Genomic DNA, 27,293 nt, shown 5'->3' with positions numbered 1-27,293 from the left:
CGATTTGTCTTTTCGTTCCAATCTTTGATGTTGTCCTCAGAGTTCTCAGTATCACTAGATTCATACAATTTTTCTAGCAAATGATATTTCTCTACATTTGCTAGTGAAAAAAATGGATTACTCTCTTTGGTTTCTGTCACAGGTACATAATCGGGATCCCTATGGCGATGACCTCTATACCGGGAATTACCATGACGTTGGTGGTGGTGTTCTTTTGACCTGTCATGTCTACTTCCAGATACATTTTCATGTCTGCTCCGATGTCTGTCAGAATGTACTTCATGCCTAGACCTATGTGAATAATTATCTACTGCATACCCACTCTGGGGTAAATTATTATGTCCCCTGTCTCTGTGTCCATCAAAATATCTATCAGTTCTATTCATATTATAGTGTTTTTCATCATGCCTATTTAGCTCTTGTCTATATGCCTCAGGTGTTGCCTGATGAGGATGGTTGCTATGGTAGCCAGAATTGTGTGACTTGTATCTTCTGTCGGACTCCTGGTTGTAGGTACCTTGATGCTGCTCATTTAAATCTCTCATTGATCTTTCATCTATGCGTTTCCTATCATCAACATCAATTTTTTCTTTCATCTTTCTTTTGCGTTGCGGAATAGTTTGAACACCATCTTCAGGAGATTGCGATCTTGATTTCTCTATGTCACGCCGATTACGCTTTTCCCATTTCCTTTTCTCTCTTTGACCTGCATGCCCTCGTCTATTTCCTGATATTCTATTCTCTGATGTATTGTCATCCTCTGAGCTATCAGAATGTTTTCTTTTCCCTGATGATTCATTCCTTAGGGGAGGGTCTAATTTATGTCCTAGACTATCTAAGTATAGCTCAATACTATCTGTAGTGACCTCATACAAAGATGTATCGATGTCACTGCTACTTCCACTAGATTCATTTTCATCTTTACCAGCTAATTTTTTATGTAGGTCACCTTTAGCTGCTTGTCCACTTGATGATGAAGATGGAGATGTTCTGTGTTTCTTTCGATTCCTTTTCTTGTTTTCATCATATTTATTGGTGTCTTTGTCTTCCTTTCCAGAGGAGCTTGATACACTTGAAGAGGTTATGGAAGAGCTTGATGATGACCTACTGGAACTGCTGCTTGAACTTGAGCTTGATCTGCTAACCCTGTGCTTTCTTTCCTTCCGATGTTGATCTCGGCTATTTCTAGATGATGAAGTGGACCAGGAGCTTGTACTTGAAGACCTGCTGCTACTTCTGTTAACTCGTTTTCTGTCACCACTTAGCTGCTACTGCTACTACTGCTATTAGTACTGCTATCAGAATCAGAACTCAAACCTGCACCTATATCCTGGTTTGATTGCTTCTGCACTAACTGTTCTTTGTGTTGGTCTTTAAAATCTGCCTTCTTGCGACGCAATGTATTAGAGTTTGATTCACTACCTGTCTTACTCTCTGCATAACTATTGGCTAACTTTGTTGATTTTTCTTCTCCCTTAAGGTCACTCGATCCTGAGTTGACACCAATGTCCCACTCTTTGTTTAAACTAGTTCTTACATTACTAACTCCTCCCCTCTCTGCATCTTCTGATTTCTGCAACTGTTTAATCCCATTGTTTTGCACTATTTCTGTCATCAGAGCCTTCTCTCTAACCAAACCGATATCTTCATCTCCATTCTCCTCTTCATCATCTGTGCCACAATGGATACCATCATCACATTTCTTGCTCTCTCTTCCGCTGCTTTTATTCTTATCATGCTCTTTCCCCTTGCTTTTATTACTGTCTTGTTTACTTCTTGGCCTCTCGTTTTGTATGTCTTCTTCATCATCTGTGCCACAATGGATACCATCATCACATTTCTTACTCTCTCTTCCGCTGCTTTTATTCTTATCATACTCTTTCCCCTTGCTTTTATTATTGTCTTGTTTACTTCTTGGCCTCTCGTTTCGTATGTCTTCTTCATCATCTGTGCCACAATGGATACCATCATCACATTTCTTACTCTCTCTTCCGCTGCTTTTATTCTTATCATACGCTTTCCCCTTGCTTTTATTATTGTCTTGTGTACTTCTTGGCCTCTCGTTTCGTATGTCTTCTTCATCATCTGTGCCACAATGGATGCCATCATCACATTTCCTGCTCTCTCTTCCGCTGCTTTTATTCTTATCATGCTCTTTCCCCCTGCTTTTATTATTGTCTTGTTTACTTCTTGGCCTCTCGTTTCGTATGTCTTCTTCATCATCTGTACCACAATGGATACCATCATCACATTTCTTACTCTCTCTTCCGCTACTTTTATTCTTATCATACTCTTTCCCCTTGCTTTTATTACTGTCTTGTTTACTTCTTGGCCTCTCGTTTCGTATGTCTTCTTCATCATCTGTGCCACAATGAATACCATCATCACATTTCTTACTCTCTCTTCCGCTGCTTTTATTCTTATCATACTCTTTCCCTTTGCTTTTATTATTGTCTTGTTTACTTCTTGGCCTCTCGTTTCGTATGTCTTCTTCATCATCTGTGCCACAATGAATACCATCATCACATTTCTTACTCTCTCTTCCGCTGCTTTTATTCTTATCATACTCTTTCCCTTTGCTTTTATTATTGTCTTGTTTACTTCTTGGCCTCTCGTTTCGTATGTCTTCTTCATCATCTGTGCCACAATGGATGCCATCATCACATTTCTTGCTCTCTCTTCCGCTGCTTTTATTCTTATCATGCTCTTTCCCCCTGCTTTTATTATTGTCTTGTTTACTTCTTGGCCTCTCATTTCGTATGTCTTCTTCATCATCTGTGCCACAATGGATACCATCATCACATTTCTTACTCTCTCTTCCGCTGCTTTTATTCTTATCATACTCTTTCCCTTTGCTTTTATTATTGTCTTGTTTACTTCTTGGCCTCTCGTTTCGTATGTCTTCTTCATCATCTGTGCCACAATGGATGCCATCATCACATTTCTTGCTCTCTCTTCCGCTGCTTTTATTCTTATCATGCTCTTTCCCCCTGCTTTTATTATTGTCTTGTTTACTTCTTGGCCTCTCATTTCGTCTGTCTTCTTCATCATCTGTGCCACAATGGATACCATCATCACATTTCTTGTGCTCTCTTCGATTACTTCTATTACTATCATGTCTTTGTCTGTCTTCAGATGGAAAGTAGTCTCGCCCACTCTGACTGCTTCTCCTCTCCTCATATCTTGACCTTTCTCTGTATCGTTGAGTTTCCGATGCTGTGTACCATCTATCACGACCTGGCATTCTATCTGGCCTCTCTTGTTCATTGTGATTACTATGATGATATCCAACATCTTGCTGTTCTCTCCATTGTTTGTGGGAGGTTGGATCATCTAGGACTTTCCTACGGCTGTCAGGGTAATAACTTGCAGGGTTGGAAGTGGAATACAGTCTTTCCTGAAATTGCTCCTTCCTAGGCACATTCTGTCCTTTTCCACTACCATCTACTGAAAACTGACCCATCTTTGGTTGGTGGTATTCAAAACTTCTCTCATTATAATTCATCATCATATGATACATGTCCTGCCCTCTCTGATCATTATTCAGCGGCCTTTTATGATCTCCAAAAGCAGCACTCAACCTATCCTGCTGATAGGCTAATTTCCCAGATTGCTCTGGCTCAACATCCGCACCCCATTTGCCATACTGCCTTTCATGTTCAGATATGTTTTCTTCTATGGTACTGATTGTCTCTTGTTTCTTTGCAAGTCTTCCATCATCAAAAAGATATTTACCATTATCAAAACTGCTTCTCCCAGTGTCACCTTTGCTCTCTTCATATTCAGCCATTTTATGAGCTGGTTCATTTGCTTGCCAACTTGATTCCTGCACTCTTTGAGGCTTTTTATAACCACCCCATCTTACCCCTTCTGGTTTCTTGATTACATTTCCATGGTCACCGCCTCCATCTGCCGGCACTGGTTCCTTTCTATCCCATCTACTCTTTTTAGATACCTTTGGTGCATATGATCCTGGTACATTCTGTGTATCATCTCTCAATTCCAGCGATGATTGATCTTCCACAACTGGTTCACTAACACTGGGGACAATGTCCTCATCTTTTGTGGCATATTTGGCCATAAACTCTTCATAGCTTGAAGCTAGACCACCTATTCCAGTAGAGGAATCTTTATCAGTCATAAATGATGCAGAAGCTGCAATGCCATATTCTTCTGCTGGATCAGGACTAGAAGCCATAAACTCCTTTTTGTCAGGACTAGGGGGTTTCTCAGGGGCTGTGGGATTTCTCAGATTGTCAACATTACGATTTGCTTCACTTCTTTTCCTAACCTTTTCATGATCTCTGTATTTCTTTCGCAGCATAGCCTGTTGTTCCTTGGTTAGTTCTAAGACTTTACCAGATGTATTTTCCCTTCCAGATCCATCGGGATTCATACTATCATTATCACTGACTGCAGATGATTGATTCCCAGTATTCACAAGTGTCGGAGACTTGATATCTTGTAACACAGCTGCAGATTCAACTGAAGGTGATTTTAGTACTTGCTTCTTCAGTTCCTCATCATCATGAATATATTTATTTGAAGACTCTGTAAAATGTCTGCTGGAAGATCTTGAGTAAGATTTAGGTGGCTGCTCTGCTTTATCTGAATGGCTCAAACTTGTACGTTCAGGTTTTGGTGCAGCTGCAACATCATCATCGGAAGGTTGACTTTGTGACTTGTCATGCATACCTTTACTTGATTTCTGTGATGTAACATGTGCATCTTCATCTTTCTCACCTGATTTTCTACGATGGGATTCAGATGATTTCCTTCTGGACCGTGATTGCTCTATTGATGAGTACTTTCCAGTTTGACAGACCTCTTGATCTTTTTCTACATTTTCTAATTCCTCCTTGTGTAAAGAAAGGCTAGATTTCCTTCTCTCTTTGTGTTTTTCACTTTTATTTTGAAGTGACTTATCATGCTTCTTGCTTGCATCTACCAGTTCCTCCCTGTCCAAATCTACAGAAGTTCTACTCAAGTAGGTTTTGGGTGCTTCAGTCTTATCTTCTACCAAAGCATGACTAGTAGCTGTAGGATCTATCACTGGCTTCGCTGATCTTTCAACAGTGGAAAAACTAGCTTTTCTTCCTTTCTCCAGCACTTCATCTTTCCTCTCGATAGCTTGATCTTCACTTGTTTCTAAATTAAAAGACTTATCTTCTGCTTTTTGCTTCTTCTTTTTCTTTTTTGATTTCTTTGACAATTTGGGGGTAGGCTGATCAGAGTCAGAATCAGAGGAGCTACTGCTGGAGGAAGAATACCTGTGCTTCTTCTTCTTCTTTTTTGCTGCCTTTTTCTTTGATGACGGAGTTGAAAAATCTGTAGGATTACCATCCGACAGAGACGCTCTTTTCTTCTTTTTCTTCTTCTTTTTTGAGCTAGCCTTTGTTACACCAGGGCTGACACTTCTGTCCTCTTCCTTTATCTCCGACTCCTTTTTGCTTGCCAATGTGTCTGGCTTGGCCTCATCAATAGGAGATACAAGTGCACCTGTTTTATGTTTATGTCCAGTACCATATTTGTTATTTTCAGCAGAAACCTCTGCCCGAGTAACCAGCAATTCATCTTCATGTGCATCCTGTGATTTCCTCGACGTAACACTGCTTGACTTTCCTTCAGTCTGATTATAAGCTTCTCCACTTAAGTACCTCTTTGAGTCCCTCTTTTTTTTATCTGACCTTGAAGACATTTCCTGTTTATCCAACTCATCTTCAGACATCTTGTAAGTTTTTTCTTTAATATATGCCTTTTCTTTGTGCTTTCTTGTCTCTACTGAGTCTTGCGACTTGTGCCTCATCTTTCCCTCCGATTTGGAGTCACTAACTTTTCTTGATCTTGCCATTTCTTGTTGATCATCAGAGTCACTGTCCGACTTGTGATATTCTCTTGATAATAAATTATCCGACTTATATTTGCTTTTTTCTCTAAGAAGAGAATCTTTGCTTAGCTTCACTTCAGACTTGTCATCTTTATTTTCCTTTTCTTTTGAACCCTCTTTTCTCTTCTTATCTTTAGAATGTCTTCGTGATTTGTCACCAGCTTGCTTTGTCTCCATCTGTTTCTGATCATCACTATCACTTGCATATGGTTTTGTCTTCTTCTCTTTATCTCTCAATTGACTGTCGCCTTTCTTAATTGAAGTATTATCTCTTGCAGATCTTGATGACAGATTTGGATCTTTCGTCCTTGTATCTGGCTCATCAGAATCACTTCCAGAAGCCTGGTATGCTCTGTGCTTTCTCTCTCTATCAATGTATTTATTACTTTCTTTATCCACAGGGTATTTGTCCTTGGAATATCTTCTTAAGCCCGCCTCATTTTCTCTTTTTGCAGTCTGTGTCTGTTGATCATCAGATTCACTTTCAGGTACCTGGTACCCTTTTGCCTTTTTCTCTTTGCTTGCATGTTTACCACCTTCAGAATCAATTGAATATCGCTTTCTATGACTTTCAAGTTTTGTTGTCTTTGTTATGGTGCCCTTTTTATGATCTTCAGAATCACTCTCAGATTGTTGATAAGCTTGTGATTTCCTCCTCCCCTTAGTATCATCAACAGGAGACCTACTTCTGGACTTGTAACCTTTACCTGATAATGATCGTACTCTTTCTTTATCCTTATACTTGGATGATTTTGATTCACGTCTACCTCTCTTTGAGCCATCTCTGCTGGTGGAAGATATTTGTGATTTATCCTCTGATGATTTTGCAAATTCCCCAATTTCACTGCCAGAGTCCTCATATGTGTTTGGTTTACTCTTGTCAGCTTTTGTCTTGATGCTATCTTCAGTTGATGAATGAGATCTCCTCCTTTTACTCTCTGATCTCTGTTTGGGTGAAGATGACCGGGAAAGGCTATCTCTTTCTGTCTGTCTAGTCTTCACATTGGGTGACTCTGAAGGACTTGAAGATTTGCCCCTTCTGTTATCTTGGCTCTCTCTACGTGACCGGGGCCTACTGCGTTCATCAACACTTGACTTTCTCCTCTTTTGCAAAGGACTTGGCGTTCTGCTTTTGGACTGACTCCTTCCACTTTTGGACCTTCTTTTAGTTGAGTCAGATCCCCTGATGTGATCATCATTGCCATAGCTCTTTCGCCTTGGAGATCGTGACCTTTCTCTATCAAAAGACTTCCTCACATCTTCTAATTGTGCTTCATTTGTCTTCTTCTTCTTCCTTTGATCTTTTGACGCATCAGACGATCTTCTTTCTGGGGACTTTGACCGGGTCTGTGACTTGCTTCCACTTTCATATCTTTCTCTAGTACTTCCTGATCTTTGCTTAGGAGATCTTGACCTTTCAACACTTTCTTTTCTCCTTCTTTGAGGGCTTGCACTTCGAGACCTACTTCTTGTCCCTTCAGATTTTCTCACTGGAGATCTGAAGCTATCACTGGATGTTTTTCTTTCATGTTTCTTTCTTGTGGAAGATCTTGCTGGACTGGGTGTTCTACTTTTAGAATTGCTCTTTCCTGACTTCATTTTTGGAGATTTAACCCTCTCAGGGCTGACATCTTTCCTTTGTTCCTCAGACTTTGAATATCTGGGAGACATGTTCCCTTTCTGCAACCTTGGTGGAGACATCTTATCAGAGGACACAGATTCCCTTGACATCTTCCTCTTTTTCTCTCTATCATATGCCAACTCATTTGAAGTTCTTCTTTTCCTATCATCATCTCTTTCACCATTTGTCTTGGATGATATACGTTTTCTTTTTGGTGATTCATTTTTATAGGTTTTATATTGCTCCTGGCTCTTAGACAAACTTCTTGAGTGCCTTTTGCTTCTCTTTTGCTTTGGCGACTCTTCCTCAGATCCTCTAGTCTGCTCCTGGCTTCTTGACCGGCTTCTTGAATATATCCTACTTTTCGATTTTTTCGCAGACTTTTCTGCATGCTTCTGGGATCGCTCTTGACTCCTTGAACGACTCCTTGAGTAACTCTTATTCTTCTTTTGTCTCAAAGACTCCTCTTTATTCCCAAAGGTTTGGTCTGGACTCCTTGATCGACTTCCTGAATACTTCTTACCTTTCTTTTGCTTCAAAAACTCCCCTTTATTTTCATTGGATTTCTCTTGGCTCCTTGAGCGACTTCTTGATTTCCTCTTTGAAGACCCCCATTCATTCTTTCTTGTACCACTCTGACTCCTTGAGCGACTTCTCGAATGCTTTTTTGACTTGCTCTCACGTTCCCGACTCCTTGGGGGACTTCTGGAACGTCTCTTTGACTTGCCCTCACGTTCCGGACTCCTTGAGCGACTTCTGGAACGTCTCTTTGACTTGTTCCCGACTCCTTGACGTTCCGTCTCTTTGACTTGCCCTCACGTTCCCGACTCCTTGAGCGACTTCTGGAACGTCTCTTTGACTTGCCTTCACGTTCCTGACTCCTTGAGCGACTTCTGGAACGTCTGCTCAACTTGCCTTCACGTTCTTGACTCCTTGAGCGACTTCTGGAACGTCTCTTTGACTTGCTGTCACGTTCCTGACTCTTTGAGTGACTCCTGGAACGTCTCTTTGAGTTTCCTTCACTTTTCCTTCTCTTTTTATCACTTGATTTCCTCCTTCTCTTACTGCTTCCATCCTTATCTTCCTTATCACTGTAAGAATCATCCTGTTCCACCATCTGTAAGAGGTCCTTGGCAGACATTTGAGATGGTGGGGTTGCTGGATTATTGGAGGGACTTCGTGGCTATGTACAACCAAAATAATTACAAAGTAGGTGTATCAAAAAATAACCGGATGAGCGCACAAATTAGAACATTCAAATCATAAAAACACATACATTCAATGACAAGTCAGCATGATTTTAAAGTAATCAGAATTAGTGAAAATAGTTGATTGTCACACAAAGTTAGTTGCATGTAGGCAGTAAACATAACATGATTGTATAAATGATTAAATTACATACAGCACAAGAAAATTAATACAAATTAAGGTAGACCATAGGAATTAGGTTAGATAGAGAAAATTAAAAACAAAATGGGTCATGAAGCCAATCATAGGAAAAAAACAAAATGGTGGAAATAAAAGAGCATAGACAGCAAGTAAGTAAAGGCAACAGATGATAACCAGGATTAAAGTGGTGATATATGTATATTGATATGATCCATATAAAACATGGTAACATTTAAATAATATCCAAGGACAAATAATGAATTAGTCATGTTTAATTGGAGATAATTAATCATTTTTGATACATACCCAAGTATACATACCACAAATGATTCACAGCATCAACATTGTAATAATGGTGGCAGACATCACAATTGTTTTCAGTGATAAGTTGTTTGGCATCAATATGTAGCAACGGTTCGGTTTGGTTTTGGATATTTGACAGCACACGCCAGAGGTCACGGTGACATCAGAGATCATGATGGCATCGGGATGAAATAAAACACAAAACAATTGATCAGCATTTATGGTACTTTCAATGAGCCGATGAATTAATATACTAGGTTTATAAGTGATAGTCTGGACTGATTGGGCTACTCCATTTCTCACTGGTCTACTATTAGGTCTGATGCAGTGGTCTGAATAGACTACTAATGGAGCTATTCCAGACAAGCTCCAAGCCCAGGCACAATCAGAATCTGAGCTATAGTTGACAACCAGAATTTGATTTTCAATAATCAATTAAGAATTTACATATTTAAGACCTACAGGAATTTACCTATACAAATATCACATAAAAGGTGTATAACCTCCAGAATTACAGCTGGGCTAGGGTTCGCAGGTTTATGCCGCAGGTGCAAAAAACCAAATTTATTATGTTTGTGGTGTTTATTTTGGCTTTGTAACCAAACCTGGGCATCCAGCTAAACTGGCGGAGTATCAATACTCTTTTGCACACATAGTTGTGCATCCAACCAATCATTATGTGTAACTAGTGCACATACACACAGCATTTGTGTCATTCAGCTTTTATAGACATAGTTGGGGGCATCTAACCAATCTGTTTGTATAATAATATATGTCATACATATACACAAACATTCTCACCTGTACAGGTTTTCTGTCATTCAGATTTTGTAGACAAAGCTATGCATCCAACCAATCTAGTTGTATATCTAATGTAGTTTCATACAAACAAATAATCTCACCTGTAATGGTTTTCTGTCATTCAGCTTTTGTAGACATAGTTGAGCATCCAACCAATCTGGCTGTATATCTAATGCACTCTGGTAACAGTCTCTTGCTTTGCTGTGTTTCTTAGACTCTTCTAACCTGTAATAACAAAAGCATATGTTCCATTTCATCTAAACTGACAATAACCCATTACTACGCTGATATCACATTCACCACCTTGTAAAGGCCTGTCTGATACTAAATTTGCTGCTTGGTTTACATTAGTTGCAGATTGGTGGTAACTTAAATCATTTATACTTAACTTCACAAAGTACTAATTTGGGAGAATTAGGAAAATATATCAATGGTTTTGTTCATCCAAAAACCAAAGGAACCCCACATGGGTCACACTTGAACATAAGCAGGCATCACACATGCTACACACATTATACTTGCTGCATTTTACATTGCACATTGTTGTTGTTTTTTTCCTTAGGTAATGCATTTTACTCAAAGCATAGTACAACTAAGCTATGGCCAATAACATGGGCAAAATGTCGTTTAGTCACTGTTGTAAGTCACTTGACCCTTAAGACCCTGACGATCCAAACACCCTCCCGCATTCCTCCATCTTACAGTCATTTTTCAAATACAGTAGTTTCAATATTTACACTTAGTTCTCAAATATTCACATTTTGAATAATTTTGGCCATTTTCTTCATACAGAATTATCCAATGATACATTGGTTTAAAAGAAGACAGCTGCCCAACCTTAATTATTCCAGCTTCTTAAACCAACTAAACAATTTGTAGGCATAATTTCTCTGCAGACTTACTCTTTTCCTCTTTCCAATAGTGTCTGACACATATACTTGTTGGCATTACGATGGTTGGGATTGATACGCAGAGCATCACCAAAATCTTGCAGCGCCTTGGACAGACTTCCAGTGTTTGCATAGCTGCAATAAAACAAAATAATAATGAACAAACAACAGATTTAGACATCTTTCTTGACTTTACCATTGTAATGCTCCATCTGAGATACTCAATTGTGTCAGATTCATCAGGAGAAGAGCAGACACTACCAGACAAATACACAACTTAGCATACCTGTTGCCTCTACCGTGGGTCAGGGTAGCAAGATCCATCATAATTTGTCTCTCACCTTGTTTTTGTCTGACTGCCTCCCACCTCTCTCTCTCTCCCATCTTTTTCTCAAACACACACATACATGCACACAACAAAATCAGCAGAGTACCAACATCTGCAGACCTCAGCATTCTCTCTCACACATACAAGAAAAAAACAAAAATTATATTGCCAAAATTTGAACATATAAAACAGAGATTAACACTTACAGAGCTCCTCTTGCGACAAATGCTTCTACATTCTCAGTGTCTGTCTCCAGTGCTTTCTTCAGATGCTGCATGGCTTCAACATGTCGACCTGCTTTAAAGTGACTCACTCCCTTAGCAACACTGACAAAAGAAAACAAAACTTGTCTTGACACCTGGACTCATATATGCATGCATTGCATGGGGATTTGATATGATGCTAATATCTCTTTTGGGACAAAAGCAGTGTATTTCATAAGTATTTTGTGCTCAAGCTATCATAAGGGGCAGAGTGAAGACTTAATCTTTTGATGTCAAACAAAAGAAAATCCTCATTGGTTTTTTTTTACAAATAATTAGGGAGATCAAATAACCAGTGGTTTCTTGTGTGCTACCTACAAGCAAAAATCAAATAACATGCAGTTACTTGTAGGTCACACAAATTCAACCAATCATGGACCATTGCATGATATTTGTGCTGATGTGAGTGAAAACAAAGTTCCACTGAAAAGATTGATAACTTATAGTCAAGTAAATATAATGTAAGACATCAAATGGAAGCATAAATCCTATCTTACATTTGGATAGTAAGATTAAACCCTTTTCAATCATGACAGTGTACAAGATTTATTGGGTACACGTAAAATAAGTAAATCAGACATGCAGATATTGATTGCTGTAAATACCAATGAAATGGCTACTGTTAAAAACTGAAAGCCTTAAAGTTTCATCAATGGTGGAAAATGTCATATCACCCTTGTGATAATGAAATTGCCTGACATAATAACTGCCAAAAGCATCAACCCAACATTCATTCTGGTACAAGTGAAGGGTTGACTCATTTTCCAATGTGATAAATATACTAGTTACTATTTTGTCAATTTTACCTTGTATGATATGTAGTTGTATAATGGGGTCTTTTTAGCTTGTGTTCATTTGATATTTTGCTTTTGCAGGCTTGCTGTATGCTTTTTAATGTATGAATGTGCTTATATGTAATTCGTAAGTTATAAGATGTTGTTAATGTCATTTAGATTTTAATGTGTAAAGCGCATTGATGCCATGCTTTATGCGCTATATAAATTCTTGTTATTATTATTATTATTATTATTACCTTTCCATTGCTAGTTTTCCTGATTGCCATTTCCTCAGTGCTTCAGCATATTCAGTCTCTGAAAAACTGAAAAAAGAAAGACAAAAAGATATGTGATAATAAAGATAATAAATATGATATCCATTCTACAGCCTATCTCAAAAAAAATTGTGCAAGTGAAAAGCACCCTCTATGGCAATTAGAGAATACCGTTGTGACATAATGCTTACATCAACGTCACGGGCGTAGTCTTAGCTCTCAAATGCCGTTTGTTCTGTTCAATTTGCTTGCTCCAATTTCGAGATATGTTTAATTAACAACGAAAGGGTAAAATCACAATTGTGCCACTTTTACTAGGGAAGAGAGCTGTACATGTAAATCAATGATAGCTGATGTTGATGCGTCTATTGCACTCCTCCTTTCTGGGCGCATGCATTAGACGCATCAACATCAGCACGCGTGCATTATTTTGTCTAATATCTCTCCCAACAAGTAATACGCATTCATTAACCTATAACATTTATAAGTGCGCAATATTTGTTTGTCTTTTAACATGTCTTAAGTGACTAAGAGAACAGCATTTACCTTGATAAAATCATGATAAAATCATTGACATGCACATGTATTTAATTTTTACAGCAGAATGTGAAATATTTATTTATCTTTTAATCTCTTTTAAGTGGAAAAAGAGAATCATCATTCCTGCATCATGATAAAACAGTCAAAACAGTCAAAAATATTTGTATTGTGTTATTGATGCATTCTTTTGATTTCACGAAGGAACTCTTGATAAACTTGATGCTCTCACTGTTACATGTAAAGCCCTCTTCCCTAGTAAAAGTGGCACAATTGTGATTTTACCCTTTCGTCTTTAACTAAAAATATCTCGAGATTAAAACAAGCAAATTGAACAGAACAAACGGCATTTCAGAGCTAAGACTACGCCTTGACGTTGATGTAAGCATTATGTCACAACGGTATTTTCTAATTGCCAGAAAGGACGCTTTTCACTTGCACACTTTTTTTTGAGACAGGCTGTAGAATGCTTTTTATCATTAATATTTAGTTCAAAGTTAACATAGGCATGTTCAGAAGGTTATTGAATATTAAATGGCTTACTGCCAAGGTCCAAAGGACAAGGGTTGATTCCTCACTGTATTTTCTAAAACAGCCTGTAAAATGAGCAACACTCACTGATTTTTCTGAAGAAACCTTATAAAACAGCCACCATTCTTTATAGTCTGTTAACTACTCCATAATTTGACCAATAAATTGTGATTTCATGAAAATAGGTAAAGCGATTCCTTCTTGAAGGGTCCATTGCCCTATCTTAGTCTCCTCTGCTATACAATTTTCCACCCAGATGTAGCAATGACATCAATGCACAGTTCTTTGTGCGCAGCCTGAAATCTGTAGGTTTTGCTTTGCTCAAACTGCTGGTGTACACACCCCACACACTTAAAGATGCTGCATATATGCACAAGCAAAACAGCTGCCTCATCAATTTGACGTCAGTATCACATCAGGATGAAAAATGGTATACCTGTGTTGAGTATGGTTTCCGAAATTGACTTCCTTGCCCCACAGTTTCTTTTCCCCTAAACTACCAAGTTCAAATATCTGCCTCTCTTGATACAACCCATGGTTTCCAACTAATTCATTTCTGGATTTGGTTACTATGTTGGTCAGCATGGTAAACACATAAACGTATGGCTAGTTTTGAGGCAAAGCATAGTTTGGGCAGTGATGGAACTCCCAGTTGGTGGTAATCAAAGTATCTTATAAGCATAAATGTACAAACCTCTGCAATCCTCTCATCAAAGACGCTGGTTTCTTCTCATCCAGTTGAAGTAAGTTGGTTAAGTAAGCAACATTGTTGGGATTATCAAAGCCTACGGTATTGTTAAGCATCTGCTCATAGCTTTCCAATGAATCCTCTAGGGCTAAACTACGGCGATAATGAATGGAAGCTCCGCTTCAGAAATCATGCCCTGGATATGGGAAAAAAGAAGTTCACAAAATGTTCAAAATACATTTGCAAAAACTTTCTGTAATTTTTTAAGCTGCGAAACTGAAGCTTTATGATTTACATGCATCATAAATAACAGGGATCCAAAACTGGGGGTCCCAATGTAAAGCTAAGATGAGAAATAATACTCATACCTCTACGATAGGGATTTCTTTCATGTAATCTCTCCAATTAGTGAAGCAAAATGACTGCATAGAAATGTTCAATAACAGATCATGCACCACTTGGAACCTGCCAGGCATTACACAAAGACCTGAGTATTTGCTGATATTTGTTGATCAATCTAAAACTCTGTTGTACATGTGTAGGTAAAATCTACATAATTATGTACCGCTATGCTCACTAATTCCAGTCTTGAAAGTCAATGTATTAGATTCAATCATGTTTCACCGTTGTTCATCACCGTTTAACAACGATGCGACGCGTCGTCTGCGTGGTTTACTTGCGAGGGCAGCTAAAGCTGCCCGAGCGAGTAAACCACGCAGACGCTACCGGACGCGAGTTGTTAAACGGTGATGAACAACGTGAAACATGATTGAATCCTTTCAACAACGAAAAGAAGCTAAAGATCGTATAATTCACGATTATTTCACGAGGAAATGTCAGTTAATCATTGTCACTAAGCCTTACAAAAACTTCGATGATTTCTCTGTTAATATCATCAATAAAACTACAGAATAAAACGGCAAAATTTAGCCGCTATCTGAAAATACTGAATTCAACTTGTAAGCTTGTATACGCACAAAGGTTCCAGGCATGACAAATTTTACGCGCTCTCGCGTAACGCGTAGTCTCGCTCGCGTTCGCCTATACGCTACAGTAAAAGTGTGGATTCATCACGAATTAACAACGGTTGGCTCCTGTACAAAGGTATAGGAAGAGTTGTTGAATGTACAATATAATCCAAGAAAATTTAAAACCATCCAGTGGAAAAGTGCTCAACCTATAAATAGGGAGCTGGATAGAAGTATGATATGATATTTTACAAATGATTTCTAATTCATACAGCAACTTACCAAGATAATATCAGGATCTGTTTCCGCTGGTGCCTTCAATGTTATGATGACTTTCTGCTCCTCTATATCTAGTTTGGTTATTATGCCACGTACATACTCGCCAACCTGAAAATCATCAACCTGTATTTCAAACATAACATAAATTTATGGATTTGTCATAACTGCATTGTATCCTTTGGTTGTTCATTATCAGTTTGTACTTTTATTAATACCTTAAAAGTGCTAAAGGTGCTTTGGAAACTAATGCAGGAAGTACTAACAATAAAAAAGAACAAAAGGACAAATCAAAACAAAAGGACAAAGACAGACAAAGAGAATAAATGGGTTCAAATGTAACAACATGTACACACATCTAATTTATGAAAGCCTTGACAGCAGCCTTGACAACACTGTCACCCTACAAACCACTTGCAAAATGATTATTTTTTTCAAGCAAACAACAAACTTAACACTGGTTAGCAGGGTCAGAAATTCGGCGAGAATCCATTCTCGCAAAGATTCTCGTCACCAAAATTGCAAGAATCTAAATGGATTCTCGTAAATATTTCAGTTTATCATGCAAAGTTATATCGCACTTGGTTGCGAATTTCTGACCCTGGTAAGTGGTAGAACCCCAAGTAAAGAAAGTGATGGACTTACCTTGACGGCTTTAGAGTAGCGATCACTAAGCTCTGACGCTGGAAGCAAAGCTATCACATCAGACGTCTCCAAATACCGAGTCTTGTCACCACACATAGCCACTAGCTGCACAAAGAGTCCAAACTCTTTAAGACTGACAATACGTCCAACAGCAACATCCCCTACTTGTAATAGTTGAAAGAGTCTCTCTTTGCTGGGATCTGGTGGGACAGCCATGTGCTGTTCTATTGGTGGCAGAATTGCATAGTAGTCTGTCAACTCGGACTGCTGCGTTGTGGGTGTAGGAATTCCTTCCAGGTCCTTTCGTTTCTTGAAGAGCATGTCTGCTTTCCTGGCGATGAACTGCTGCATTTTATATGATGCTTGGAGGCTACACATGTACAAGAGAGTGAAAAACAGATATTGGCATCAAAATAACTTAACCAAATAACAAAAGTTTTGAAAGATTTGTTTCAAAATCTCAGCTTAAGATAAAAACCTATTTTACAATAACACAAGTTTTGAAAGATTTGTTTCAAAATCTAAAACCTATTTTACGATATACCCTATTTATGCCCAAGACCTACATCATGTACAATGTAGAATTGTAATTTGTAGACTGTAGTGTTTTTCATTTTTGTATTATAAAATTATTTTATTAACAAATCAGTGACCCTTTCTTAGTTTAAAATTACTATGTAAACTTTCACATCAATGTTAGCTGTACAAACATACCTTTTATTCTAATTGAACAAACTTCATTTTGTCTTAACGAATTTCATTATCTGAATCAATATATATTATTGAAAAATAACACTTTAGTGTTATGCAAAAGTTCATTCTACAAATCATATACTTTGAAAACTTGCTTAATTTATTGTTGTTAATGAGTTACCGTATGTACGTTTTACAAAAGTGTTGTTGTTTTAGCCCTCTTTACAACATAATAACGTTTCTGAAAGCTTGTCTGGAAGAAACCAGTTTACCCATGCAGAGAAATGGTTGCTTCCGTAATGACTGTTGATGTAAGGTCATTGTGTTTTGAACCGTGAGGTTATTTGTTGTTATGGTTTACGAGTGCATCATACCACGTCCAATCGTAAGGCCCGTTATGGCCTAGCCATGAACCAATGGGAGTAGACCTAATGTTGATGCGGGTTTGCTTTTGGTTCATATCACATTCAGCTTTCATCAAATTCGGATCGAGAAATTTATTTTCCCGATATTTCTACTTAAGCTTACTAAATTATTCATGGGCCAATTGTCAATTAACTTTGGTGCATCGTATTCATTGGCATTCATTGCGTATGGCGATATCTTCTACAATAACCGGGACAAATAATTATGACAGGTTTATCCTTCTAAATATTGCCGGAGATTGGGGTAATTTTTCATCATGCATCGTTCAGTGATGGAGAAGGCCGCAAGAGGAAGTAGAAAAAAATTAACAGAGCAAGTTACTGAAGATGCCAGATTTGCGACGTAATTTAATCATGTATAACTATAAACAAATCATGGATTATTGTAGCTGTATTTTCGGGACATTCCTCGCGAAGACGGCAATTTATATGCCGGGACTATGGAAATCAGATGACACAGGTAATAGCTACATGGCGCGGAAACAAAACATTTATCAAAAATCTGATTCTGCATAAACACAAATTGCAATCGAGGTTTTGATTTTCACGCAACAATTTTTATGAATGAAATGGCATCGTCAAGGTCATTGGACATGCGGACATGCGCAATGAAAATTTGAGGAAGAAAAATAATATCTTGAAATTCATGTGCAAAAAATCTCTGAAAAATGCACATACTTTTGGAGGATATGGACCAGTAATAATTCAAAAATCGGCTTTATGAAATACTTTCGAGGCTGCGAAGACGGCGATTTATATGCTTGAACTCTGGCAATCAGATGAGAAAGGCAATAGCAACGTGGTGCGGGAACTAATAAATTTTATGAATGAAATGGCATCATTAATGTCATTGGCCATGCGCAGTGAAATTGGAGTTAAGAAAGTCCCGGGGAAAAAGCATTTCTCGAACTTCACACAGAAGTGCAGAAAATCTACCAAAAATGCATGTACTTTTGGAAGATATGGACTAGTAATTATTAAAAATCGGCTGATAAAGAACCTTCGAGGCTGGTGCGAGGACTAAGGGTACAACGAATGATATTTCGTGCTGTTGTGAACTTGTTGATATACAATGGATCATCGCCGATTGTGATTGAGGCGAGGTAAACAATCTAATCTGTGCAATGCTGTGATATACTGATCAGTCAAAACAAATCATCAGCGCATGGAGGTTTTAGATGTATGACTTTGAAACCATGGTAACAGCGGCACCAGTACAGGGACAATGTATTCAATTCATAAAAGTGGGCGTGGCATCGCAACGATGGCTATGGTACATGGTGGGGCCCAGGCGGGTCGCAATTTGCGATGCAAATACATTGTACAACTCCAGAATTGACGAGTCATTCGGTGAGAAGTTTTAATTTAATTACTATATTTAAAATAATGTAGGGAGGATTGGGTTAAATAAATAAATTAATTAGTTAATAAAATAAAATTTAGAATAGAATTTCATTGCTTTATAATTTAAATATCAGCAATTAATCAATTTGCATGCATTTTAGATACGGTGGATTGGTCTTTTGATGATCAACAAGCTAAAACATCTTGTTTTATGCTGGCGCTCTGTCATACATGTAATTATACTGAATTTAAAATTAATGATGAATATACTTGGTGTCATGTTATCGGGTCAGGAATATTGATATTTGATTAGATCTCAATGAAATTAATTTCGAGTCATCGTAGTTGCAGGGAATAAATAAAGATTGGTAGTTGTTGATCATTGATGCGTGTACTTTCCTCCCACGGGGCCAGTGAGTACAACAGTGGCTATTCAATGTTATTCATTTCGTAAACTAAATGCTTTAGATCTTTAATTTTTATTTCAAACGAGTCTTTAATTAGCAAGCAGAGTCTACCTGTCGGGTGAGGTATGGCTATCAGTCAAGCCAAAGGTGCTCTTCTGGTTAGGTGTTGGTTGATCAGTAGTCATAACATTGTGAATTATTCATAATATTGTCATTTGGATATATTTGTTTTGTTTTTACAGGATCCGTTTTTTACATAATGATAAATTAAGGCTACATTAATTACAGAATACACATGTAAGTCTCTATAAATTGAGACGCTTTTGCCCAGGTGCGGTTGGACAATTATGAGAAGCAAATAACAATTAGGGGCCTACATAATAGGCGGCCCATAGTGAGAGTATTAATGGATACACTTTGGGTATTATACATCGGATTTACGTTTGGTATCAATTTCTTTTCTTTTTTATATCTCGGCGTTAAAGTTTCAGTGGGTACAAAAATCTCAATTTCGATGGAGTATTGGGGTCAAAGGACAAATATAATAATTAAGTCCTATTCCAATTGCAAGGCACAATCATGCAGTGAAAAAGAATAGGGCCATACTGTTTGCTCATTCGTACAGTAAGGGTTTTATTGGCACAATTAGTTCTCTTCTTTGTATTTTTGAATTGCAGATTGGGCTGAGATGCTAAAGGATGGGGTACGAGAAACGCTGGAACTTGAATCATAATTGGATGTCCAGGACTGGAAAGATGCAGCCATAAAATGCATGCATTCGAATTAGCTCAAATACGCATATTTCGAATATTATATGATATTGGAAGACAATTAAAATTGATATTTTCTGAATGGGCATTAATGCAGCAGCAGTTGAAGAAGAAAAGGCAGAATGAGTACGTGTGCAGGAATAAAAGACCAATGTTAACATTACCAAATACTTACTATCGATATTATTATTATTAAAACGATGAAGCAGGACACTGTCGTTCTTGCTCTCCTAGTCAAAAGAGAGCTTGTGTCAAACTTACAACAATTGGTTCCATCATCCGTCATCTACCAGTACTATTAATTTGGGATGAAGTCGTAGTCTATCTACAAACACCAACGATTCTTACAGCGGTTTGTTTATGGAATGTACGTTATAATAAATAATCATTACGGTTAAAGATTGAACTGCTCAAATTGATTTTCTACTGCAAAAATACCGGATGCCGCTGATTTGCAGAATTGCTGATTGCCGAACTGAACAAGGAGAAGGAGATGAAAATATTATACTATTATCATAGAAGTGGTCAGGCTCAAGAATTGTGTAAACAAGACATTAGACAAGCATCACTACATACATAATGTACTTATGGTGGTATACATTTATTTATAGATTTACTTGAAATAGATTTATTTTCTTCTTTTCTTGGCCAGTTATTATTATGATTTTATATAAATTTGTATATACAATGTATCAGGTTATTTTGTAAATTTTCTGGATAAATCTTGGAAAAATTATCTCATGTTATGCACGAGGGCCTGCTTGGAAAGCAGTATTAGCCATCTAACTTATCAATAAAGATTTCGGCAGGGTCCAGGTTAGGACCATTTATCTTAAATTATTTGTTTCCTCAGAAGGTGGAATGATCGGGTATGGTAGTTAAAATAGTTACCACCATTTGATTCAATTCAAAACAAGCATCATTACTTGTACTGTGGAATTATAATCATTCTTAGGATCATGTTTGCATGTAATTATATACATGAAGAGTTATATCAATTATATAAGGTACTTGAAATATAGTTATTTTCTTTCCCATTTATTATTTGATGAGTTTATATAAATTTGTAAATATCACATTATTTGTCAATTTCCTGTATTAAATCAGGTGATAAAAATGTTACTTTATGAGTGCTAGCCATTGAAGTAACAAGTAGTTAAAGTAACAAGTAGTTAAAGTCCTCAATGAACATGATAAAGATTTCATAAATCAAAATAGTTAATACATGTACTATCCAGTCATGAATTTTTCGTGAAAGTTGTGTAAAGTCCTCAATGAACATGATAAAGATTTCACAAATCAAAATAGTTAATACATGTACTATCCAGTCATGAATTTTTCGTGAAAGTTGTGTTTCATTATGAAGAAGGATTACAATATCGGTTAAAGGGAAAGGTGTAATAATATAGAATTGTAATTAAGTCGTAATCCATTGATCAGGGCTAGCAAATGAGTTCCAGAGTCATAAATTGCATTAGTTATAAGAAAATTTAACAAACACAAACGGGGGGAGGGGGGGTTTAATGAGTTCCTAGCATGTCATGACTAGTAACTCGTTGGGAGTAATTCCTCTGCTTTTCTGCATATTTTCTTAATTTGATGTATTTCTGAAGGTTCGGCAGCCATTGTTTCATATTTGCCAGCTTTTGCTAAACTTATATATATATTGTATTGTAATGCACCTTAGCTTTTGATGTTATTTGTAAGCAGCTGCTCCTTACAAATTTTAGAGTAATTCACCCTAGCTTTTGCTCTTGCAACTTTATTTGCTTTGTTTTTGTATGAAGCTATTCTCTTACAAAATTTTAGAGTAATTCACCCTAGCTTTTGCTCTTGCAACTTTATTTGATTTGTTTTTGTATGAAGCTATTCTCTTACAAATTTTTAGAGTAATTCACCCTAGCTTTTGCGCATAATTATTACTTTTAGATACCTCATCAAAAAAGAATTATGTTTGCCTTAGAATGCCAAAGGATTTCCCTAGGTAGAACTGCGTAACATCACACAGGTCCGTGGCAGTCGGTTATATAAATTATATTATATACCGGTATTTATATTTTATCTGCTGAGCAACCTTCTTTATACAATGCACCCTAGCAATTATGTTTGCCTTAGAATACTAAAGGATTTCCCTAGGTAGATCTGCGTAGCATCACACAGCTCCGTGGCAATTTGTTATGTTTGTATGTTTGTTTACATGTATGTGGCTTGCTGGAACCTTTATATACTTATGTAATTGATAATGCTTATCGTTGTTTGTTTATGTAGAAATATTAAGCGAAAATAAATTCTTGATTCGGTTTGATGCTGATATGTGTGGCAAATTAAGTGGTGCGTCTCATATTCATTTCTCGTGTCTATGGGTAAAGTCTCAAGAACCACAGGACCTACAAAAGTATATCTGTGATATTTGAATTCTTCTACACGCTCGCTATGAATGCAGTGCAATGCAATTTTGCTAAAGCTCACTACCATTCGCAAGATGCTGTGAACTACTTTTTTCTGCTGCTTCGACCAACAATACATTCTCTTGGTCGGACTGACGTCACAAAGGGGAAATAGCCTTGTAAAACCAGTGTGTGCATGTGCAGTTCCCCTTTCTCGAGCTGGTTGCTATGCGCGCGCTTGTGCAAAGGGGACGAAGGGGACAATGTTCCCGGATGTCCGACCGAGTGAATCGTATACCCTTAATCTGTATTTTTGTGTTTTGGCCGTACTTTGTAGGTATGCCAGGTGAATTTAAATTTACCATCAAACTGCATCATTTTATATATCAAGTGAAGAAAGCCAAAACTGAAAACCTTTTTGTCATAGCACTTTCCGTGGCAAAGTTACATCTTTTCAAATGAAAACTTTTTTTTGTTTGTCAAAACCAGTTGAAGAAACTTACATTTCTTGCTGACAGTTTCGTCAGTGAACCACTGACTTTCTCGAAGCTTGGTGTTGTTGTGATGATCCACTGCTGGAGACTTGTAGCAAGACTAACCTAGCTACCGGAAGTGATATAACTTCCCGCCAGTCATCAGCTGTTGGATCATCACAACACCACCAAGCTTCGAGAAAGTCAGTGGTTCACTGACGAAACTGTCAGCAAGAAATGTAAGTTTCTTCAACTGGTTTTGACAAACAAAAAAACTTTTCATTTGTTAATTACCAAACCTGATGAACCTGTTCCAAGAATTACATCTTTTCAAAGATCGACTTTCATCAAAAAGATTCTGCTAGCAAAATTCCCCAAAACAGCATTACGGGGTGTCTCTAGATCTTAGTCTCATGATGATAGCAGCTTTTTTAATGGAACTGCTATCAAAATCCTCTAAAATTCCATGTGTGAGTGTCTCATCACCATAAAAAATCATATATTTGGGTCAAGTGAAGTATAGAAGACATATTTATGTAGGTTTCCTTGACCGACCTGTTCTTGAAAAAAATTGAAATTTCTATGTAAATATGAATTGTGTTTGGTCCTAGACTGCGGAACTCAGTCCTCAATGATAGTCAGTCATTTATCTTTTGGTCATTATATGACTATCATTTGAGGACTGAGTTCTTACGATACATCTTTCGAGGTGCAGTTTCCAGACAATAGCTTGGGATTATTGGGGCAGAGGTTATCTATTGAATCCTTTCATGACCACTGAAGCATAGTCAATTCTGCCAAGGACACTCGGCACGAATTGAAAGACCATGTCACTCTCGACAAAAGAATGCATGCATGTCAAAGGTCATACGACACCAATTTGGTGTTTGTTATGCTCCTCGAAATATGTACCTTAAAGTCTATGTCTGGTTTGGTCCCTGGTCTAGGTGAATTTCGCTGAGCAAATGATATGTGTTAACTAAGGTTTGCCTGGCATACCTATACTTTGGTTCCTACTTTGATGAGGGAAGGAGGACTTTTTCCCCAGTGTAAAATTAGCATTGTCAGTAGTTTTTAGTCTTTTCCAACACTCAACAGTGCTTGAAGAAAACTGATCATCTGAAAATTCTTAGACTATCACACATATACATTGTATAAAGTATTTTGTTATTCAGATTTCCTTTTACAAATTGAGCGTACTGCTAGCCGTCCAGTGCGTATTATTTTACACAAGGCCCAATGCACACGCTTGACGCCACGCACATATGTGATGGATAACGCTGCCAAAGGAACCTTGGAAAACATTATAGTTCTCGAGTAAATCTGAAAATCAGATTGATATTTGAGATTGAGAGTCAGCCATTTTAAAAGCCAAAATGATGGTTGTAATTTATTTATAATCAATTAATCATATTCGTTCCTTACCCTGTTCCCAGTGGCTGTTGTGAAGCAGGTTTTTTCACATTGCTCTTTGAATCAGTACTTATACCCAAACGGCTTTGCTTTTGAAGCACATGCTCTTTGCTTGTTGGTTCTGATGGCACGGGTAGCACAACACCAGAATCTCCCTGTTCCTCAGCCACAAGTTTTCCCAGAGCTGATCCATGCAAAGCAATGGATCGCTCGATTAGTGATTTCTCCATCATACAATTAACTTAAGTCTATTAACGTTTCATCTTGATGAAATAAAGGTGGTTTGAGCTCAATAAACAACTTGAATCACGGTATTTTAACGACCAAATCTAAGCTTACTCAGCTTACTCGGTACAACATTTTTTCGTGTACGTAAATTTGTGCATGTACATCCAAAGTTCAAAGTTGAAAAAATTTTATTTTAAGTTTGCCCAATTTTATCTACCAAAATTTGTACTTATAAAACAAATAATTATCATCTTAAGTTTGTGATATTATGATTTCTATTTCTACATTTCTATTAAGTTTGGTAAAATAGAGATTGTCTGTCTATAGTGCAAAATTTATGATATAAATGATCTAAGAACAGAAACACCAAAAAGCAATTTGGGGGTTAGAGGTCATCAAACTTTCACACATGTACATGTACATGCACTGTTTACAACGGGACACGTCAGTCGTGTTGAGTGACCAAACTGTTCTATAGTAAACTATAAGCTTATAATGGTAAAAGCTTATATTTTTTAATGGACTAGTTTTTACTAACTTCACAGTCTGGCAACAACACGTTAGGTAGAATGGTGAGTAAATGATAATTTCAGTTTTAAATATTGAATCAAGTCAACAAGATGCAGCAAAATGAGTTTGGTAAATTGGTTTGCTGTGTAATAATCCTTCATATAAGAAGTACCTGGATAAGATAGGTCATACATAGTTCAGATTCGGAAGAAAGTGATGTGTCGACATTTTAATACTCTTAGCTTCTACTAGCTAAGTCCACGTGTTTTCAGTGCTACTGCCCTCTCCTTTGGAGAATATGCCATTCTAAAGTAGGATACACAGACTGTAGAGTCAGAGTTGTGTGTAGCTATTCAACAGAGATAGGTATGTGAGCATTCCTTACCTGAGCATGCGCAATATTCAGCCTCTCTCAGCATAGGGAAATCGCGCACCCGGCGCCATTTTGGAAATTCATTACCGGTAGTAAATTTTACGGCGATGTTTTTGAAAAAAAATTTTGGGGGAATTAGATTGAGTTAAAAACAGTTCCAAAGCTTACAAGGTCAAGTCAAAAGGTTGAACTTGATCATAACCCGGAAGAGGTCAGATGATTCGCACGTGGTCGCGGCAAATTTTGGCGACTTTCTAGTGGGTTTGAAAGTGACGATTTCGATCTAATTTTTTTCGAAATTACTCTCCAAATATCTAAATAACGGAGTTGAGCGGTAAGTTAAATGGAGCACGCGTGAATAAAGGTAGTTTTTGTACATAAAATGTTTGGTTTGATGAGATTGGATGGATGCCTTGCAAAAAGTGAGTGAACTGGGGACTTTGTGTAGTATGAATTGCGACTTTTGCCAGTGAGTGAACATGTTTAACCCGGCATGGTTTGTGTATACTAATTGAATGGGCTCATGCTGTGGATGCTGGGATAGATTCTCATTCTGTGCCGACTATGAGTCGGGGGAAGAAGCAAATTTGGACCTTTCCTATTCCTATCCCATCATGCATAGCGCTAGCAGATTTTTGCTATTATAGGTGCATAAATCACTGTGGACACATCGGGTATGATGGCCGGGTGGGGGGGGGTGGGACACACAGGCCGTTTTTTGGCCATTTTCCTATTTGATTTTCTAAATGTTCAAATTGATGGGGGACGTACTCTTATGGCCTACGTCATGGGGGGGGTAACTTGAGCAGGAGTGACCCCATTCTGATGATCAAGTGAACTGGCCCTCGAGTTTCCGCAATGATCTTTGGAATAGGGAGCATGCGCCAGCCAGTGCTCCAAAGGGTGCCTGCTCAAAGACAAAACTTACGCTGGTGGAAGGGGCGGGGGGTTCATACTTGAGCAGGAGTGACCCCATTCTGATGATCAAGTGAACTGGCCCTCGAGTTTCCAATGATCTTGGAATAGGGAGCATCGCCAGCCAGTGCTCCAAAGGGTGCCTGCTCAAAGACAAAACTTACGCTGGGGCGGGGGGTTCATACTTGAGCAGGAGTGACCCCATTCTGATGATCAAGTGAACTGGCCCTCGAGTTTCCACAATGATCTTCGGAATAGGGAGCATGCGCCAGCCAGTGCTCCAAAGGGTGCCTGCTCAAAAACATTTTCCTGGGGGAGGGGGGTGATCAGCTAGTGCTTATGATAATTAAACATTTTTAAGGGTGCCCCCCCAAACAAATTCCCCCCCCCCCCCCCTTGTATCAGTGAAAAGGTGTACTGGGTGGGTAGTATCAAAACCGTGAGTTTTTCAATGACAAAAAAATAAAAAATAAGACACTTCAACACAAATTTCATCTTTTTGAATAGGTTTTTCTTTATTTTTGCATATGTGCTGTTGGCCCTCACTGTGGTTTCCCAGGGACTGCCTTTTGAGGAGAGCGAGAGCAATCGCTCTCTACTGCTCTCCTTAAATCGGATATAGGAGAGTGATTTTTAGCTTTCCTTAGTTGACCATTCTCTCATTTTATTGTAAATGTTCTAAACAGCTATTGAAGGCTCTAGAAGAGCTATTCAATGCTCTCCTGCAAATTCCAAAGACAGTCCCTGGTTTCCATCCTCTGTCAAAGCTGGAATCTGCATCAGAAAACAGAAATAAAACAAAATGTTACTCATACATGTTCATTTAGTATTAGGGGGCTATCATTTTCTGCGGGGGCTCCCAAATTTACAAAAAGTCAGCATCAATAAAATTGCAACCCCCCTATTTCGGCAACAAAATTTTATGACCCCCTCCCCCACACCACCCACTGATACACCTTACATGTACCCCCTGAAGAGGCTAAAATTGTATTCAGTCTTTTTGAATAAGATAATACACTATCTGTGGTCATCTTGCAACTCCCTACATTTTGGTCATCAAAATTTTTATGACCCCCCTATTTTTCTTTCCAAAAATTATGACACCCCCCCTGTATATTTGGGACCCCTCCTTCCAAAGAAAATGATAGGCCCTTATGTTCACATCAATACAAATTCA

General features: G+C 37.9%; 2 protein-coding genes across 2 annotated transcripts in view; one reads left to right on the top strand and one right to left on the bottom strand.

The window, feature by feature from the left end:
• Window positions 1–1,114: 1,114 nt before the first annotated feature.
• Window positions 1,115–24,446, bottom strand: LOC140154720 (uncharacterized). The gene is given in 11 exon segments (XM_072177287.1): window positions 1,115–8,281; window positions 8,314–8,691; window positions 10,103–10,226; window positions 10,904–11,026; window positions 11,426–11,545; window positions 12,516–12,581; window positions 14,296–14,458; window positions 14,461–14,485; window positions 15,540–15,659; window positions 16,179–16,548; window positions 24,103–24,446. Coding segments are annotated over 11 exon segments (8,730 nt in total). The 5' UTR covers window positions 24,324–24,446; the 3' UTR covers window positions 1,115–1,261.
• A 294-nt stretch (window positions 24,447–24,740) lies between these two features.
• The window catches only part of LOC140155910 (conserved oligomeric Golgi complex subunit 7-like), a 53,545-nt gene continuing 50,992 nt past the window's right edge, over window positions 24,741–27,293 (top strand). Inside the window, exon 1 of the mRNA XM_072178927.1 lies at window positions 24,741–24,890. Coding sequence (XP_072035028.1) covers window positions 24,888–24,890 — 3 coding nt within the window. The 5' untranslated portion in view covers window positions 24,741–24,887. The remainder of the gene's footprint in view (window positions 24,891–27,293) is intronic.

Source organism: Amphiura filiformis, chromosome 6, assembly GCF_039555335.1.
Source record: "Amphiura filiformis chromosome 6, Afil_fr2py, whole genome shotgun sequence".
Taxonomy (NCBI): domain Eukaryota; kingdom Metazoa; phylum Echinodermata; class Ophiuroidea; order Amphilepidida; family Amphiuridae; genus Amphiura; species Amphiura filiformis.
The sequence above is the reverse complement of the archived record's forward strand: the minus strand, read 5'-3'. Positions and strand labels throughout refer to the sequence as shown.